The sequence below is a fragment of the Furipterus horrens genome, unplaced genomic scaffold (genome assembly GCF_987537825.1).
Source record: "Furipterus horrens unplaced genomic scaffold, mFurHor1.1.pri manual_scaffold_1, whole genome shotgun sequence".
Classification (NCBI taxonomy): domain Eukaryota; kingdom Metazoa; phylum Chordata; class Mammalia; order Chiroptera; family Furipteridae; genus Furipterus; species Furipterus horrens.
This window is the reverse complement of record NW_028327171.1, coordinates 114,889,385-114,906,501: the sequence shown is the minus strand read 5'-3', so window position 1 is coordinate 114,906,501 and position 17,117 is coordinate 114,889,385. Positions and strand designations below refer to the sequence as shown.

General features: G+C 40.1%; 1 protein-coding gene across 3 annotated transcripts in view; it reads left to right on the top strand.

The window, feature by feature from the left end:
- Nucleotides 1-17,117, top strand: part of UGGT1 (UDP-glucose glycoprotein glucosyltransferase 1) — a 195,064-nt gene that overhangs the window by 132,759 nt on the left and 45,188 nt on the right. For all 3 annotated transcript variants that reach the window (XM_090278868.1, XM_090278874.1, XM_090278863.1), the window contains one exon: nucleotides 340-470. In XM_090278868.1, the coding sequence (XP_090134994.1) occupies nucleotides 340-470 (131 nt within the window). The remainder of the gene's footprint in view (nucleotides 1-339; nucleotides 471-17,117) is intronic.

The following is a 17,117-nucleotide window of genomic DNA, read 5'->3' as shown; positions in this document are numbered from 1 at the left end:
GGTAAAGTCTTTGTTATCAACTGCTACATTTCTATTTTGGCTTTATTACTTATATTGTGTGAGACTTAATGAAAATTATATTATTTTACTTCACAATTTGGTTACTGTAAAAATATTGGAAAGTATAGAAGTCTGCATTCTATGTAGTTGAGAAATTGATAAGTAAATTAATAACTATGAGTTCATTGGGGTCTTATTTTTATATTTTTATTAACTATTCAGACTTGAACATGTCTTGGGTCTTTAATGAGATTTGGTTCATAAGCTCGCCTGAGGACAACAAAGGACTTCTTTACATCTTGCAGATTTCCACACTGACCACCCTACTCTTCTTTACAGATCATTGGGCCACTGGAGGATAATGAAGTCTTTAATCAAGATGATTTTCACCTCCTTGAAAATATTATCTCAAAAACTTCAGGGCAGAAAATTAAATCTCATATTCAACAGCTTCGCATAGAGGAAGATGTGTAAGTTATACATAGAAGAAATTTGTTCATGTCATAGGGGCTATATATACTGTTAATTTGTATTTTTTTATTTAATTTTTCTTTTTTTTAGTATATTTCATTAATTATGTTGTTACAGTAGTTCCAATTTTTTTTCCCCTTCGCTCCCCTCTGCCCAGTAGCCCCCTTCCCTCCAGCAATCCCACCCCCCTTCATTCATGCCCATGGATTGTGCATATAAGTTCTTTGGCTTCACCCTTCCATGTATTATTCTTAACTTCCCCTGTCTATTTTGTACCAGCCAATTATGCTTCTTAATCCCTGCACCATTTCCCTATTTTTCCCCCTTCCCCCTCCCAGCTGATAACGCTCCAAATGAGCCCCATACCTATGATTCTGTACCTATCCTGGTTTGCTTAGTTGGATTGTGTTTTTATTTTTTAGATTAAGTTCTTGATAGTTGTGAGTTTGTCATTTTAATGTTCATACTTTTGATCTAAAGTCCCTTTGACATTTCATATAATAATGACTTGGTGATGATGAACTCCTTTAGCTTTACCTTGTCTGAGAAGCACTTCAATCTGCCCTTCTATTCTAAATGACAGCTTTGCTGGATAGAGTAGTCTTGGTTGTAGGTCCTTGCTTTTCATCACATTGAATACTGCTTGCCAGTCCCTTCTTGCCTGCAAAGTGTGTTTCGAGAAATCAGCTGATAGTCTTATAAGGCACCCCTTTGTAGGCAACTCTCCACTTCTCTCTTGCTGCTTTTAAGATTATCTCTTTATCTTTCACCTTTGGCGTTTTTATTTTTTTTTAATTGTGTTTTTTTTCTAAACTATGTTGATTCGGAAAGGTCTTTTTTTTTATTTTTTTAAGATTTTATTCGTTTACTTTTAGAGAGGGGAAGGAGAGGGGGAGGGAGAAAGAGAGAGAGAGAGAGAGAGAGAGAGAGAGAGAGAGAGAGAGAGAGAGAGAGACATCAATCAGTTGCTTCTTGAAAGCCCCCAGCTGGGGTGGGGACCTGGCTTACAACCCAGGCATGTGCCCTGACTCTGAATTGAATCAGTACCTTTTGGTTCTCTGGCTGGCCTCAATCCACTGAGCCACACCAGCCAGGACTGGCATTTTAATCATGATGTGTCTTGGTGTGGTCCCCTCTGGGACCAGCTCTCCCCGGACTCTCTGTGCTTCCTGTACTTTTATGTCTATTTCCTTTGCAAATTTGGGAGGTTTCCTCCATTATTTTTTCACACAGTTTTCAATTTCTTGCTCTTCCTCTTCTCCACTCGCACCCCCATGATTTGGATGTTGTCATGTTTAAAGTTGTCCCAGAGGTTCCTGAGCCTCTCCTCAGTTTTTAAAATTCTTGTTTTCTCATTCTGTACTGTTTGACTGCTTTTTCTTCTTTATATTCCAAATCATTAATTTGAACCCCAGTTTTCTTCCCTTCACCATTGTTTTTGTGTGGATTTTCCTTCATTTCACTTAGCATAGCCTTCATTTTTCTCTTATGCATTTGCTGGACTCAAGCATATCTGTCAAACCTGTGAGCATCTCATTCACCAGTGTTTTGAATTCTGCGTCTGTTAGGTTGGCTATCTCCTCTCCTCGTCACTTTGTTCTCCCATTGGAACCTTTATTCGTTCCCTCTTTTGGGCCATACATCTCTGTCCCCTCATCTTGACAGGCTCCTGTGTTTCTTTGCCTCTATGTCTTAAGCAGAGCTGTCGCTCCTGTTATATTGTAGGGGTGGACCCTTAGGGATTCGTCAAACAGTGTGACCCATTTCGCCACATTGTGGCACTGTATGTGGAGGAGGGGTCTGAGAGGGAACAATGCCACTTGCCCAGCACTTGCCCCTTTTCCAGGCACTTCTCCCACTTCCGTATGGGACTGGTGCCTCTCTGGCTGTTGCCCTGGCTGTCATTCCCAGAGTGGGTGGGGCTGCGGACGTTCTAGGACCATGGGGGCCCTTTAAACAAGCGGACTCTGCTGAGAGACCAGCAGTTTCTTCCTCCACCTCAACCCCCACTGGTTTGCACAGTCAGAAGCAATGAGGCTTGATTTTTCCCAGTGCTAGGACCATGAGCTTCGCAATCTGGTTAGGAGTTGGGAACGCTCCCCAGGTTTCCCGCCTGACTTTTTAAAAGGTATAACTGTGCTTTCCGATGGTCTGCTGCTGCCGCCACTTCTGCCACCAGCACACTGAGTCCTCTCCGCCCTGGCTCTGCCCCTCCTACCTGTCTGGATGAGTATTTCTTCTTTATATCTTTGTTTGTTGGATTTCCATGGAGTTTGATTTTCTGGAACTTCTGGTTGTTTCTAGTTTTGAAGTGGTTGTATTCCTAATTTAATTTTTCAGTTGCAGTTAGACATTTATATAACTTAGGAAGTGATCCTCCCCATTAAGTCTAGTACCCATCTGACACCATACATAGTTATTACAGTATTATTATATACCAAATCTTCTTTATCCATGTCTTGGCTATTGTAAATAATGCTTCAATGAACATAAAAGTGTCATAAGTTTTTGGAATATATGTTCTAGTTCTGTGAAATATGCCATGTGCCATTGTTATCTTGTAGGAATTGTATTAAATCTATAAGTTGCTTTGGATAGTGAGAACATTTTAATTACATAAATTCATTCTATTCATGAGCAGAAGTGTATGTTTTCATTTCTGTCTTCAATTTTTTCTTCAATATCTTACAATTTTTTAAAGTATTGTATTATTTTTAGAGAGAGAGGAAAGGAAGGAGAAAGAGAGGGAGGGAAACATCGATGTGTGGTTGCCTCTCATGTGCCCCCAACTGGGGACCTGGCTCACAAACCAGGCTTGTGCCTTGACTGGGAATTGAACCGGCAACCCTTTGGTTCGCCGACTGGCATTCAATTCACTGAGCCACACAGGCCGGGGCCAATGTCTTAAAATTTTTTGAGTACAGGAATTTTACTTCCTTGGTTAAATTTATTTCTACTTTTTAAAAAATATATTTTATTATTTTTAGAGAAAGGGGAAAGGAGAGAGAAAGAGAGGGAGAGATACATCATGTGTGGTTGCCCCTTGCACACCCCTAACCGGGGACCTGGCCTGCAACCCAGGCATTTTCCCTGATTGGAAATTGAACCATCAACCCTTTGGTTCGCAGGCCAGTGCTCAATCCACTGCCACACTAGCCAGGGCACTACGTATTTTTAATACAATTGTAAATGGGATTGTATTCTTAATTTCTCTTTCTCATAGTTAATTATTGGTATATACAAATTCAATCAATTTCTTTTTATAATTTTTATTGTATTTTTTCACTTTATACCCTCTTCCACATCTACCCAGCCCCCCACCCCAATCACCATACTGTTTTCTGTGTCCAAGAGTTCTTTTTCTTTTTTGCTTTATCCTTCCACACACCCCAATACGCACCCCTGCCACCAGCACCCAAACTGTGGAAATGTCAGCCTGCTCTCTGTCTTTGAGTCTGTCTCTGTTTTGCTCTTAGTACAGTTTGTTCATTAAATTCCACAGATGAGTGAAACCATGTTACTTGCCTTTCTCTGACTGGCTTATTTCACTCAGCATAATGACCTTAGGGTCCATCCATGTTATTGCAAAGGGTAAAATTTTCTTTTTTTTACAGCTGAGTAAATTCTATTGTGTGAATGTATCATAGCTTTTTTATCTACTTACCTACTGATGAACACTTGGGCTGCTTCTAAATGTTGGCTGCAATGAACATGTCGTCGGCAGCCGTCCGTCTCGAGAGACGATGATGGTGTAGCTTCTTAAGAGTCTATCTGCACTGCCGAGAATGGCTGTGCAGTTCGACTCGGGAGTGACATGGTATCTGTCTCCTCTCGTGTTGAATCGACATCTTGCGATGACGCTGGAGTGTCCTCTCCAGTGAAGCTACAGAGCCTGGGCAGGGTGATATGGAGGGTCTGCTGTTGCCCATGCAGCAGACCCCCCCTCTCTTCGCAGCTGAAGGGTCCAAGGGAAAGACGGAGTCAATACAGCTTGGCTTCAGGTGCGCCGCAGGAGTTGCCGGTGTTGACTACAACGTCAAACCGCCTTAGGGACTCCGGCTCCGGATTTTCTGTCGGGGTTTACTCCCTTAGCCTTTCCCCTGAAGAGGTATGCCGCAAGGCAGCGGAGGTTTTTTGGAGTCAGAGTTTTCCTTCTCTGTGCAATGAACATAGGAGTGCATATATTCTTTGAAATTAGTCTATCTAGTTTCCTTTGAAATTACCAGAAATGGAATTGCTGGGTCAAAAAGCAGTTCAATTTTTAATTTTTTGAAGTAACTCCATACTGCATTCACAGTGGCTGGATCTGTCAGCATTCCCATCAACGTTGCAGAAAGGTTCACTTTTATGCACATTTTCTACAGCACTTGTTGTTTGTTGATTTATTGGTGATGGCCATTTTGACTGGTGTGAGGTGATATCTCATTGTGCTTTTAATTTGCATTTCTCTGATGATTAGTAGTAATGTAGAACATCTTTTCATATGTCTATTGGCCATCTGTATGTCATCTTTGGAGATGTGTCCATTCAGCTCCTTTGTCCATTTTTTAATTGAATTATTTGCTTATTTGGTATTGAGTTTTATAAGTTCTTTATAGATTTTGAATATTAATCCCTTATCAAATGTTTCGGCAAATATGTTGTCCCATTCACTGGGTTGTCTTTATTTTTTTGATGGTTTCCTTTGCTGTGCAAAACCTTTTTAGTTTAATGTACAGTATTCCCTCACTTATCGCGGGTATTATGTTCTAGACCCCCCCGCGACAGGTGAAAATCTGTGAGGTAGGAACCTTACATTTATTTTAGTATTTATATATATTTTAAGGCTTTATAAACCCTTCCCACACACTTATAAACCATTCCCAGTCCCTTATTAACCTTTCCACACTTTTATAAACACTACTTATGTTCTTAAACATATTCTACACTCTTAAACCTACGTAACTTTAACAACATACGTACACAATAATGCAAAATCCTGCATTATAACAAAATATCTGCGATAAATAATTAAATAAAATATTTTTTAAAATCCCACGATACAGTGAGGCTGCAATAAGTGAACCACGATATAGAGAGGGACTACTGTAGTCCCATTTGCTTATTATTTCTTTTGTTTCCTTTGTCTGAGGAGATATATCAGAAAACACACTACTTACTATAAGCAATGTGTGAGATTTTACTGCCTATGTTTTCTCCTAGGATTTTTATGGTTTCAAGTCAAACATTTAAGTCTTTTATCCATTTTGACTTTATTCTTGTGTGTGGCATAAGAAAGTAATCTGGTCTCATTTTTCTGCATGTATCTGTCCAAATTTCCCAAAATAATTTATTGAAGAAAGTATCTTTCACCCATTGTCTGTTTTTGCCTCCTCTGTCAAAAATTAATTGACTATAAAGGAGTGGGTTTAACTCTGGGCTCTCTATTCTGTTCATTGATCTGTATGTCTGTTTTTTGCCAGTACCACACTGTTTTGATTACTATGGCCTTGTAATATAGTTTGATATTAGGTAGCATGATTCTTCCAACTTTGTTCCTCTTTCTCAAGAGCACTGTTACTATTTGGGGCCTTTTGTGGTTCCATATAAATTTTTGGAATATTTTTTCTAGATTTGTAAAGTCGTCGTCGGCAGCCGTCCGTCTCGAGAGACGATGGTGTAGCTTCTTAAGAGTCTATCTGCACCGCCGAGAATGGTTGTGCAGTCCGACTCGGGAGTGACACGGTATCTGTCTCCTCCCGTGTTGAATCGACATCTTGTGATGACGCTGGAGTGTCCTCTCCAGTGAAGCTGAAGCTACAGAGCCTGGGCAGGGTGATATGGAGGGTCTGCTGTTGCCCATGCAGCAGACCCCACCTCTCTTCGCAGCTGAAGGGTCCAAGGGAAAGACGGAGTCAATACAGCTTGGCTTCAGGTGCGCCGCAGGAGTTGCCGGTGTTGACTACAGCGTCAAACCGCCTTAGGGACTCCGGCTCCGGATTTTCTGTCGGGGTTTACTCCCTTAGCCTTTCCCCTGAAGAGGTATGCCGCAAGGCAGCGGAGGTTTTTTGGAGTCAGAGTTTTCCTTCTCTGATGTACCCTGACTGGAAGATCGAACCAGCGACACTTAGCTCGCAGGCCGACGCTCAATCCACTGAGCCAAACCAGCCAGGGCTTAGGATCCTACCAACTACACTGTATCTGGGGAATATGTTCGAGCTGCTTAGATAATTCTCCTTTGGACAATGGAGCTAACCTAGGGAGAAAATTGTAGGCACTAGGGTTTGCGGCAGGGGTTCTAAAATGAGCATACATACTGCCTTGCTAAGATAATCAGGCATTTCTGAGTGGAAACCTACCTAACCTTTTCAGGACAGACTTTGCCTAGAGTGTGTGCTAAATGCTGGTTCTTTTCTTTAGACTGAGTTTTGTTCTTTCTCTAAGTGATTCATAAAACTAAATCCAGATTTTTCTGCTCTTTTTTCTGAGAATCAAAGTATGTGTTAGTTATTGCTCACCGTACCCTATCAAGGATATTTCTTGAAACAAGAGAGTGACTGACAGAGACAGGATTAGTCCTCTGCAGCTAAGCACAGCCTCAGGGAAAATGGAGGGTGGGTAGGAAATACACAATTTACAGATCACGGCTCCTGACATCACTGTATATCTTCAGATTGGAGACCAAGACTCAGGACCTCATGCTGTAGTTATGTAAAGTTCAGCTCTTGCATATTCTTCCAATTGTCGGGCAAAAACAACCTGCCTTGGAGATGCGACAGTACCTAACTTCCATATCACGGTTTGCTCCCCTGAAACACGTGGTGAGCTCTCCCAAAGCCTTCAGACAGGGGTACTTGGTCGTGGTGATTTTATTTTCCGAGCAGACTTCTCTGTCACTGTTCTCGGGCTCCTCGCGGTAGCTCCACATGTGTCCCAGAGCCAGGAGCAGCAGCAGCGGACCCAGGCTCTTGCCCAGCTGCCCCGTCACTGCTCCTCCCCGGCTCGGAGTACACCCTTGGTATTTTGATAACAATTACATTGAATCTTTGGGAAGTATGGACATTTTAATGATACTATCTTTCTATCCACGAAACTAGGGTATATTTCCAATTATTTGCATCTTCTCGTTTTCTTTCTTCAGTGTCTTATAATTTATTGAGTACAGATCTTTTACAGTCTTGGTTAAATTTATTCCTAGGTTTTTATTCTTTTTAAAGCAGTTGTAATTGGGAGTGTTTCTCTTAATTTTCCTTTCCGATAGTTCATTATTGTCATATAAAAATGCAACTAATTTCTGGATGTTAATTTTTGTATCCTGATACTTTACTAAATTCATTTATCAGTCCTACTAGTTTCTTGGTGGAATATTTAAGATTCTCTATGTAGAGTATCATGTCATCCATAAATAATGACAGTTTTACTATTTTCCCATTTGGATGCCTTTTATTTCTTCTTCTTGTCTAATTGCTGTGGCTAGGTCTTCCAGTACTATGTTGAATAAGAAAGGTGAAAACAGGCATCCCTGACTTGTTCCTCATCTAAAGGAGAACACTTGTAGTTTTCATCCATTGACTATAATGCTGGCAATGGGTTTGTATTATATGGACTTATTATGTTTAAGTATGTTTCCTTTTTTCCCATTGGCTGAGAATTTTTATCATAAATGTGTGCTGGATTTTATAGTACTTTTTTCTGCATCTATTCATATGATCATGTGGTTTTTATCCTTCATTTTGTTTAGGTGGTGTATCATGTTTATTGATTTTTAAATGTAGTACCAACCTTGAATCCCTGGAATAAATTCCACTTATTCATGGTGTATGATCTTTTATTTTCTTTAAAGATTTTATTTATTTTTAGAGAGGGGAAGGGTGGGAGAAAGGAGAGAAGCATCAATATGTGATTGCCTCTTGCACACACCAACTGTGGACATGGCCTGCCACCCAGGCATGTGCCCTGACTGGGAATCAAGCAAGTGACTTTTTGATTCACAGGCTGGCACTCAATCCACTGAGCCACACCAGCCAGGGTTGTATGATATTTTTGATGTATTGCTGTATTCATTTTGCTAATATGTTGTTGATGACTTTTGCATCTGTTTATCAGTGAAATTGGCATATAATTTGTTTGTTTCTTTATCTGGTTTTGGAATTAGTATAATGCTGAACTCATAAAATGAGCCTGGGAGTCTTCCATCCTCTTGAATTATTTGGATAGTTTGAGAAGGATTTGAATGATTGGTAAAATTCATCTGTGAAGACATCTGCTCCAGGTGTTTAATTTGTTGGAAGTTTTTGATTACTGCTCCAATTTCACTAGGTGCAATCTGTCTATTCAGTTCCTCTGATTCTTCCTGATTTAGTTTTGGAAGATTGTATATTTCTAAGAATGTATTTATTTGATTCAAATTGTCAAATTTGTTTTCTTGATTGTTTTTTTTTAAGTATGTTTTATTGATTATACTGTTACAGTTTTCCCAATTTCCCTTCCCTCTGCTGTCCTCCACCTGGTGGCAACCCTCCCTCCAGCTGTTCCCCTCCTTTTAGTCCATGTCCATTTGTTGTGCATATAGTTCTCAATCTCTTCCTGTCTGTTCCATTCCCTCCTACTATGCTTCTTAATTCCTATACCATCACCCCCTTCCCCCTCCCTGCTGACCTCCCCCAGTATGTTCCCCATACCTATAGTTCTTTTTCCACTGTTGTTGCCTATTTAGTTTGCCTTTGTTTCGATTCCCTAGCTTCTGTAGTTGGTTATTGTGATACAGTTTTCATTTTAATGTTCATAGTTTTGTTCCTCCTTCTAAACCAGTCCCTGTAACATCTCATGTAATAGTGGTTTGGATCTAATGAACTCCTTTAGTTTTATTTTGTCCTGGAAGCACTTTCTCTGCCCTTCTATTCTGAATGACAGTTTTGCTGGATAGAGTATTCGTGGCTGTAGGTTTTTGATTTCCATTACTTGGAATATTTTTTGCCAGTCCCTTCTTGCCTGCAGGGTCTCCCTTGAGAAGTCAGCTGATAGTCTAGTTGGGACCCCTTTGTACATGATTCTTTTCTTCTCTCTTGCTACTTTTAAGATTCTCTTTATCTTTAATTTTTGACAATTTGATTATAATGTGTCTTGGAGTCCAGTTTTTCTGGAAAACTCTGTGCTTCCTGGACCTGTAAGTCTGTTTCCTTCCCCAAGTTCGGGAAGTTCTGCTTCATTATTTTTTCACATAATTTTTCAATTTCTAGTTCTTCTTCTTCGCCCTCTGGCAATCCTATAATTCTTATGTTCGATCTCTTATAGCTGTCCCAGAGGTTTCTGATCCTCTCCTCACTCTCTTTTTGTTTCCTCTTTCTGCACTGGTTGACTGTTTGTTCCTTCTCTATGTTCCGGTTTGTTGATTTGATCTCTGGATTTTATTTCCTTACCACTTGTCTCGTATGTGTTTTCGTTCTTTTTAGTATGAGTGGTTTTCTTTCCTTCCCTGTCTTGTTCCAAATCTTTTGTTAATTCTGTAAGCCACCTTATAACAATAGCTCTGAACTGAGCCTCTGAAAGGTTTCTTATCTGTTCGTCTGTCAGTTTCTTCATCTGCTCCCTGGTGAGCTGCCTCACCAGGATTTCAATTGTTGTCTGCTTCATTTTGACAGATTTGTGTTTTACTTTGCTTCCTGGGCAGGCTGTGGGGTGTGGAGCCCCATGTACTCGTCACTAACCAGCGACTGGTGGTGATCCTGACCTTTCTTGCCCTGCTGCTGTGCTTTGTGTGGGGGCGGGAGTCCAAGATGGATTCCTGCTGTTACTCTCCGCTGGGAGACCGGGATCTGTCCTCCTGCCCTCTGGGCCTCACCGTTCGATGCAGTTGGGGGTCTGCCTTTCCCCGCATTGGTGTTGCAAGCTGCTGGGGCTTGACTGCAGCCGGGATTGCTCCCCCTGCCACTCTCCCCACTGCTACCGCAAACAGCCCCGCCCAACCTTTCCGTTCCGATTCTGATTTTGCGCCTCCTACCCGTCCAGGGAAGCACTACTGGTTTATTACTTCCTACGTTAGGCTTCCATGTAGTTTTATTTTCTGAAATTTCTGGTTATCTTTTGTTTTGAGGTAGTTGTATTCCTTTCTAGTTGTAGAAGGAGACCGAGCATGTCCATCTAAGCCTCCGTCTTGGCCGGAAGTCTTCCAAATTGTCAAATTTGTTAATATTGTTCTTAATAAAATCGTTGTACTTTGGAGTCAACTGTTACTTCTCTTTCATTCTGATTTTATTTATTTGGATCATCTATTTTTCTTGATGAGTCTTGTAAACTTAGTTAATATTTTTTATCTTTTCAAAGAACCAGCTCTTGGATTCATGGATCTTCTGTAATTTTCTTTTTTACTCTTTTGTTTACTTCTGTTCTGATCTTTATTATTTCCTTCCTTTTACTCACTTGGGGCTTTGTTTGTTGTTCTTTTTCAAGCCCCTTTCAGTGTAAAGTTAGATTGCTTATTTGATCTTTCTCATGTTTCTTGAGTTATGCCTATAATGCTATGAATTTACCTCTTAGGACTGCTTTCCATGTGTCCCACAGATTTTGGCTTGTTGTATTCTCATTTCATTTGTGTCAATATATCTTGATTTTTTCCCTTGATCTCACTGTTAGCCAATTTTTTTGTTTAATAACATGTTATTTAGCTTTGATATCTTGGCGTATTTTTAATTTTTCTTCCTGTGTTTGATTTCTAGTTTTATAACACTATGGTCAGAGAAGATGCTTGATATGATTTCATTCAGTCTTCATAAACTTAAGACTTGTTTTGTGTACTAATGTGTTCTGTCATAGAAAATATTCCATGTGCACTTGAAAAGAAGGTATATTCTGATGCTTTGGGGTGAAATACTTTGAAGATATCAATTAAAGCCATTTGATCTGTTGTGTCATTAAAGGCTCCTGTTTCCTTATTGATTTTCTGTCTGGAATATCCATTGAAGTACATGGGGTGTTCAAATAGCCTACTATGTCTGTATTTCTGTCAGTCTCTCCTTTTATGTTCATCAAGATTTGCTTCACTTATTTATGTTCTCCTATGTTGGGTATATAAATGTTTACTATGGGTATATCCTCTTGTTGATTCCTTTATCGTTATGTACTGTCCCTTTTGTCCCTTATTATAGTCTTGATTTTAAAGTCTCTTCTGTTGGATATAACTGTTAATACCTCAGTTTTTTGTTTTATTTCCATTTGCATGAAATATATCTTTACATTCCTTTATGTTTAGACTGTGTGTGTCTTTCATTCTGAGGTAGGTCTCTTGAAGACAGCATATACATGAGTCTTGTTTACTTGTCTATTTATCAACCCTTTGTCTTTTGATTAAAGCATGTAAACCATTTACATTTAAAGTGATTATTGACAAATTTGTATTTATTGCCATTTTATACTTTTAACTATTTTCTTCTTAAAGCAAGGCTTCTAACCTGTGTTACATTACTTTGGTAACAAACTCTTAGCTTTTTCTGGGGAGCTTTTTATTACTTTTTCAATTTTAAATGATAGTTTTGTTGAGTAAAGCAGCCTTGGTTATAGGTCCTTGCTTTTCATCACTTGGAATATTTCATGCCAGTCCCTTCTTGCCTGAAGTGTTTCTGTTGAGAAATTAGATTCCAATCTTATGGGAGTTTCCTTGTAGGGAACCACCTGCCTTTGTCTTGTGGCATTTAAGATTCTATCCTTGTGTATAAGCTTTGCTGTTTTAATTTCAGTGTGTGTTGGTGTGGGCCTCTTTGGGGTTATGTTGCTTGGGACTGATTGCACTCTCTGGACTTGTGTTTTTTTTCTTCACCATGTTAGGAAATATTTCTCACATTATTTTTTCAAATAAGTTCTCTCTCTCTTTTCATTTGTTACACCTATGATGTGGATGTTGTTACACTTCATGTTGTCCAAAAGTTTCTTTTTTGGGCGGGGGAGATAAAATGCATTTTATTTTATTTTATTTTATTTTATTTCACTCTTTTTAAATTGTTCTATTACAATTGTCCCAGTTTTACTCCCATTGCTCCTCACTACCTTTCCTACTCCCCGCACTCACAAGTTGTCCATGTCTATGGGTCATTTATACTTGTTGCTTGATCAGACTCTTCCCCTTCCTTCCCCTCGTATCTGCATCTCCCCTCCCCTCTGGTCACTGTCAGTCTATTCCTTGTTTCCATGTCTCTGGTTTTATTTTTCCTCATTTGTTTTATTCATTAGGTTCCACTTATAGGTGAGATCATATGGTATTTGTTTTTTGCTGCCTGGCTTATTTCACTTAGCATAATATTTTCCAGATCCATCCATGCTGTCACAAAAAGTAGAAGTTCCTTCTTTCTTTCTGATGCATAGTATTCCATTGTGTTAATGTACCAAAATTTTTTTATCCCTTATTTACTGGTGGGCACTTAGGCTGTTTCCAGCATTTGACTGTACTAAATAATTCTGTTATGAACGTTGTGGTGCATAGGTTCTTCTGAATTGGTGTTTCAGGATTCTTAGTGTAAAATCCCAGCAATGGGATCACTGAGTCAGAAGGCAGTTCCATTTTTAGTTTTTTGAGGAAATTCCCTGCTGTTTTCCGCAGTGGTTGCCACAGCAGTCTGCACTCCCACCAACACTGCACTAGGGTACCCTTTTTTCCACATCCTTGCCAGTGCTAGTTGTTGATTCGTTAATGATGTCCATTCTGACAGATATGAGGTGGTATCTCATTTTGGTTTTAATCTGCATCTCTATGATGGCTAGTGATGTTGAGCATTCTTTCATATGCCTATGGGTCCTCTGTGTGTCCTCCTTGCAGAAGTGTCAGTTTAAGTGATTTGCCCATTTTTTAAAAGGATTGTTTATGTTCCTGATGTTGAGTAGTATGAGTTTTTTATATATTTTGGACATTAAACCCTTGTCCAAGGTATTATTGGCAAATATGTTTTACCATATGGTTGGTTCCCTTTTAACTTTTATGATGTTTTCTTTTTTTTTTTAAGTATATTTTATTGATTATATTGTTACAATAGTTCCAATTTTTTCCCCTTTGCTCCCCTCCACCCAGCAACCCCTTCCCCGATAATCCCCTCCCCAAGTCCATGCCCATGGCTCACCCTTTCATATATTCTTCTTCTTTTTTTAAAAAAAATAATTAATTAATTAGTTAAATATTTTAACAATAAAAAATAACAATCCCTCCCTCTCAGACTTAAGACCCTTTACAATCTTATAAAGGACAATGGACGAAGGTCTCGAGCTCCTCTAGCTGCTTCAAGCTGGACATGGTCGTCGTCCTACCCACCCTTCGGTCAAGAAATCCCTAATAAGAGTGGGGGTGTGGAGGGGAGGGTGGCCTTCCCACAAGGGGAAGGATCGTGCAGACTCCAGGTTGGTTGGCTGTCTCTGGACAACGGCATGCTTGGTTTAACAGGCTGGCATTCTTGTATTCTGGGGGCAACAGGGTTAAAGGACATCATTCAATCCGTAACCACTAGATGACAAAAGACAGGTATTAATTTTTCAATGTCCCACATTAGGGAAAAGAAGGGTTTCTTTGGAGGAAGGTATGCCAGGTACATCTCACCTGTCCAAAACCCTTTTGCCCATTATACTTAGTTTGGACTGAGGGAAATATTTTAGGTTTCCCACCTCTCAGGCCTCTGGGCTCTTTCTGTCCAAGCCATTAGGATAGAAAAGAGAAACCAGTTTTAAAGTGAAGCCCACAGACCACCCCGTTCTTCACCAACCCAGCCACTTAGTTCAGCCAAACCATTGAGTCTCAGGAGGCAGCAATGCAGACAGGATTAAGTGAGGCCTATACGTACAGACAATCACTCAGGTAATGAGATCGTAGGCTTATGCCCTTTGAAAACAGAAAACACATGTTAATTTATGTAACATAACCCACATACAAGTCTCTAAATCTGTAGGACTGTCTTATCGGAAAGACATCCAGTTGCAAGGCATTTGACAGTCTTCTAGCCTGTAAATTAAACATCTTTGATAATGCCACAGACATAGTTTAACTTTCAAATGAAAACAAATTTTAAATGAAAAGAAACTTTAAAGACGGTTAGCTGCACTACTTTATAGTCTACCACTGGGCATTTGATCTTCCTTGAATCTTGATTTTTCTCCCTAAGATTACCCTCCTTGTCATTAAAGGGACTGCATTAAGTTCATTTTTAATTTATCCTGTTCATTTGCATAAACACAACAAGAGCAGCAAATGATCACTTATGATCTTTAGTTCTGCTTTGCTGGAACTTATGCAAGGAACATTTAGGGTGACCTTCAGTGTGCCCTTCAGGGCACAGAAGTTGAGCCACATACCTGGCATTTAGCCTTGCTTGTAAACACCTGTCTTTTCCAGGTCCTCCTGGTTTTCCGTTGTGCCTTAAGGTCCCTTCTAGCCATCTTTCAGGAAAACAACCTTCGTTCCTTCCCTGGAAAAATTGCTATGGACCGCTCATCCATCCAAGGTACCAGGCCTTTTATCTCGTGGACTTTTATTACCTTTGAAAGTCAGTCCCAGTTGCTCAGGGCTTTTTGGTAACAACCAAAGCCCAATCATGTCTCCTTTAGGCATGACATTCCAGTCAAAGTCTTAGTCAAAAAATCATTATTAACAACTGGTCTTATTAGTTTTATGCAAAGAAACTTAGGTCATTACTTCTTTGGAATGCCAAATTCTGGAGGGATCAGATAGGGAGAAAATATATACAGTGTGAAGGAAAATCCTTGTCCTTCTAATATTCACTGAACTTGCATTTCTATTCTTTATATTTTTATTTTTCCCCCCACTAAAGATTTTTCTGTTTGTTTGTTTTTCCATTACAGTTGTCTCACTTTTTTCCCCCTCTTGCTTCTCTGCACCCTGTCCCTCCCTTCTCCCACATTCAGTCCCCACCCAGTTGTCCATGTCCATGGGTCATTTATACATGTTCTTTGACTAGACCCTTCCCCTTCTTACCACTTCTCTCCCTCCCATCTCCCCCTTTGTTACTGTTATTTTATTCCTCGTTTACATACCTCTGGTTCAATTTTGCTCATTTGTTTGTGTTGTTCATTAGTTTCCTGTAACAGGTGATGGCATAAGGTAATTTTCTTTTGTTGCCTGGCTTATTTCGCTAAGCATAATTCTCTCTAGTTCCAATCATGTTGTTGCAAATGGTAGAAGTTCCTTCTTTCTTTCAGTACGTATTGATTGCCATTTTACCCCTTTGTACTCGTGTTCCTCTCTGTCTCTCTCTGTTTCTTCATCTTCTTAAAGCAGACCCTTTAGCATCTCTTGCAATACTGGTTTGGTGGAGATGTATTCTTTTAACCTTCTTTTGTCTTGGAAACTCCTTATTTCACCTTCCATTTTGAATGAGAGCCTTGCTGGGTAGAGTATTCTTCGTTGTAGGCCTTTGTTTTTCATTACTTGGAATATATTTTGCCATTCCCTTCTGGCTTGTAGTGTTTCTGCTGAGAAATCTGATGATAGCCTTATTGGAGCTCCCTTGTATGTTATTAGTTGTTTCTCTCTTGCTGCTTTTAGGATTCTCTCTTTGTCTTTGAATGTTGGCATTTTAATTATGATGTGTCTTGAAGTGGGCCTGTTGGGGTTCATCTTCATTGGGACCCTCTGTGCTTCCTGGACTTGCATGATTCTTTCTCTCTTCATGTTAGGGAAGTTTTCTGTCATTAGTTTTTCAAAGAGGTTTTCTATTCCTTGCTCTTCTTCTTCTTCTGGAATTCCTGTGATACAGATATTATTACGTTTCATGTTGTCCTGCAGCTGTCTTTGAGCCTCTTCAGTCTTGTTCAGCCTTTTTTCATTTTGTTGCACTGTCTGTGAGTTTTTGTCTACATTGTCCTCCAGCTCGCTGATCCGATTTTCTGCTTCCTCTAGCCTGTTTTTAATTCCTTCTACTGTGTTCTTCAATTCAGAGATCGTATTCTTCATTTCCTCCTGGCTCTTATTGATAGCTTCCATGTCCTTTTTGATGCTGGTATAATTCCTAGTAAGTTCTTTATAGTTCTTCTGGAGTTCACTGTAGTTTTTCTGGAGTTCTTTGTAGTTTCCGCTGAGGTCATAGAGCTTCTCCATAATACATGCTTTCAATTCCATATCTGATAGTTGGCTCCCCTCTATTTCATTTAGCACTCTTTCTGGGGATTCTACCTTTCCTTTCGATGGGGGGTTGTTTCTCTGTCTCCCCATTTTTGTGACTCCTATTGTTTGTTGGTGCTTCTTAGAATGATCTGCACTTCCTGGGTCTGCCCCTGGTGGCATCAGATCCTGTACCAGTCTGGGCCTAGGCAGCCTGTTGGAGACTTCCAGGGATCTACTGCCTTTGTCTGTCTCCTTTAGTTGTTAATCTATTCAATCTGTGATTAGCTGTCAGGGTTAAGGACCGTGGGTGTGGTAGCTTAGTTCCTGTAGGCAGGGCCTTTGCTTCCCCTCAGGCTGACACCACTTGGCTGGGAATGGTCTGCCTGCAGTGTGGGGATGAGTCAGCACTGGGACCCGGCCGGCCGCTTCCCCAGCTCTCCCCTCAAAGCCACCACACCAAACTCTCCCCAAGCATTTCCAGTCCTCTCTGTCTTCCCTCTGCTTGAGCCCAGGGTAAGTGGGGGCGAAAATATTTTTGTATGTGATCCGCTTAAGAGCTCTTTTTCTCCAGCTGTTT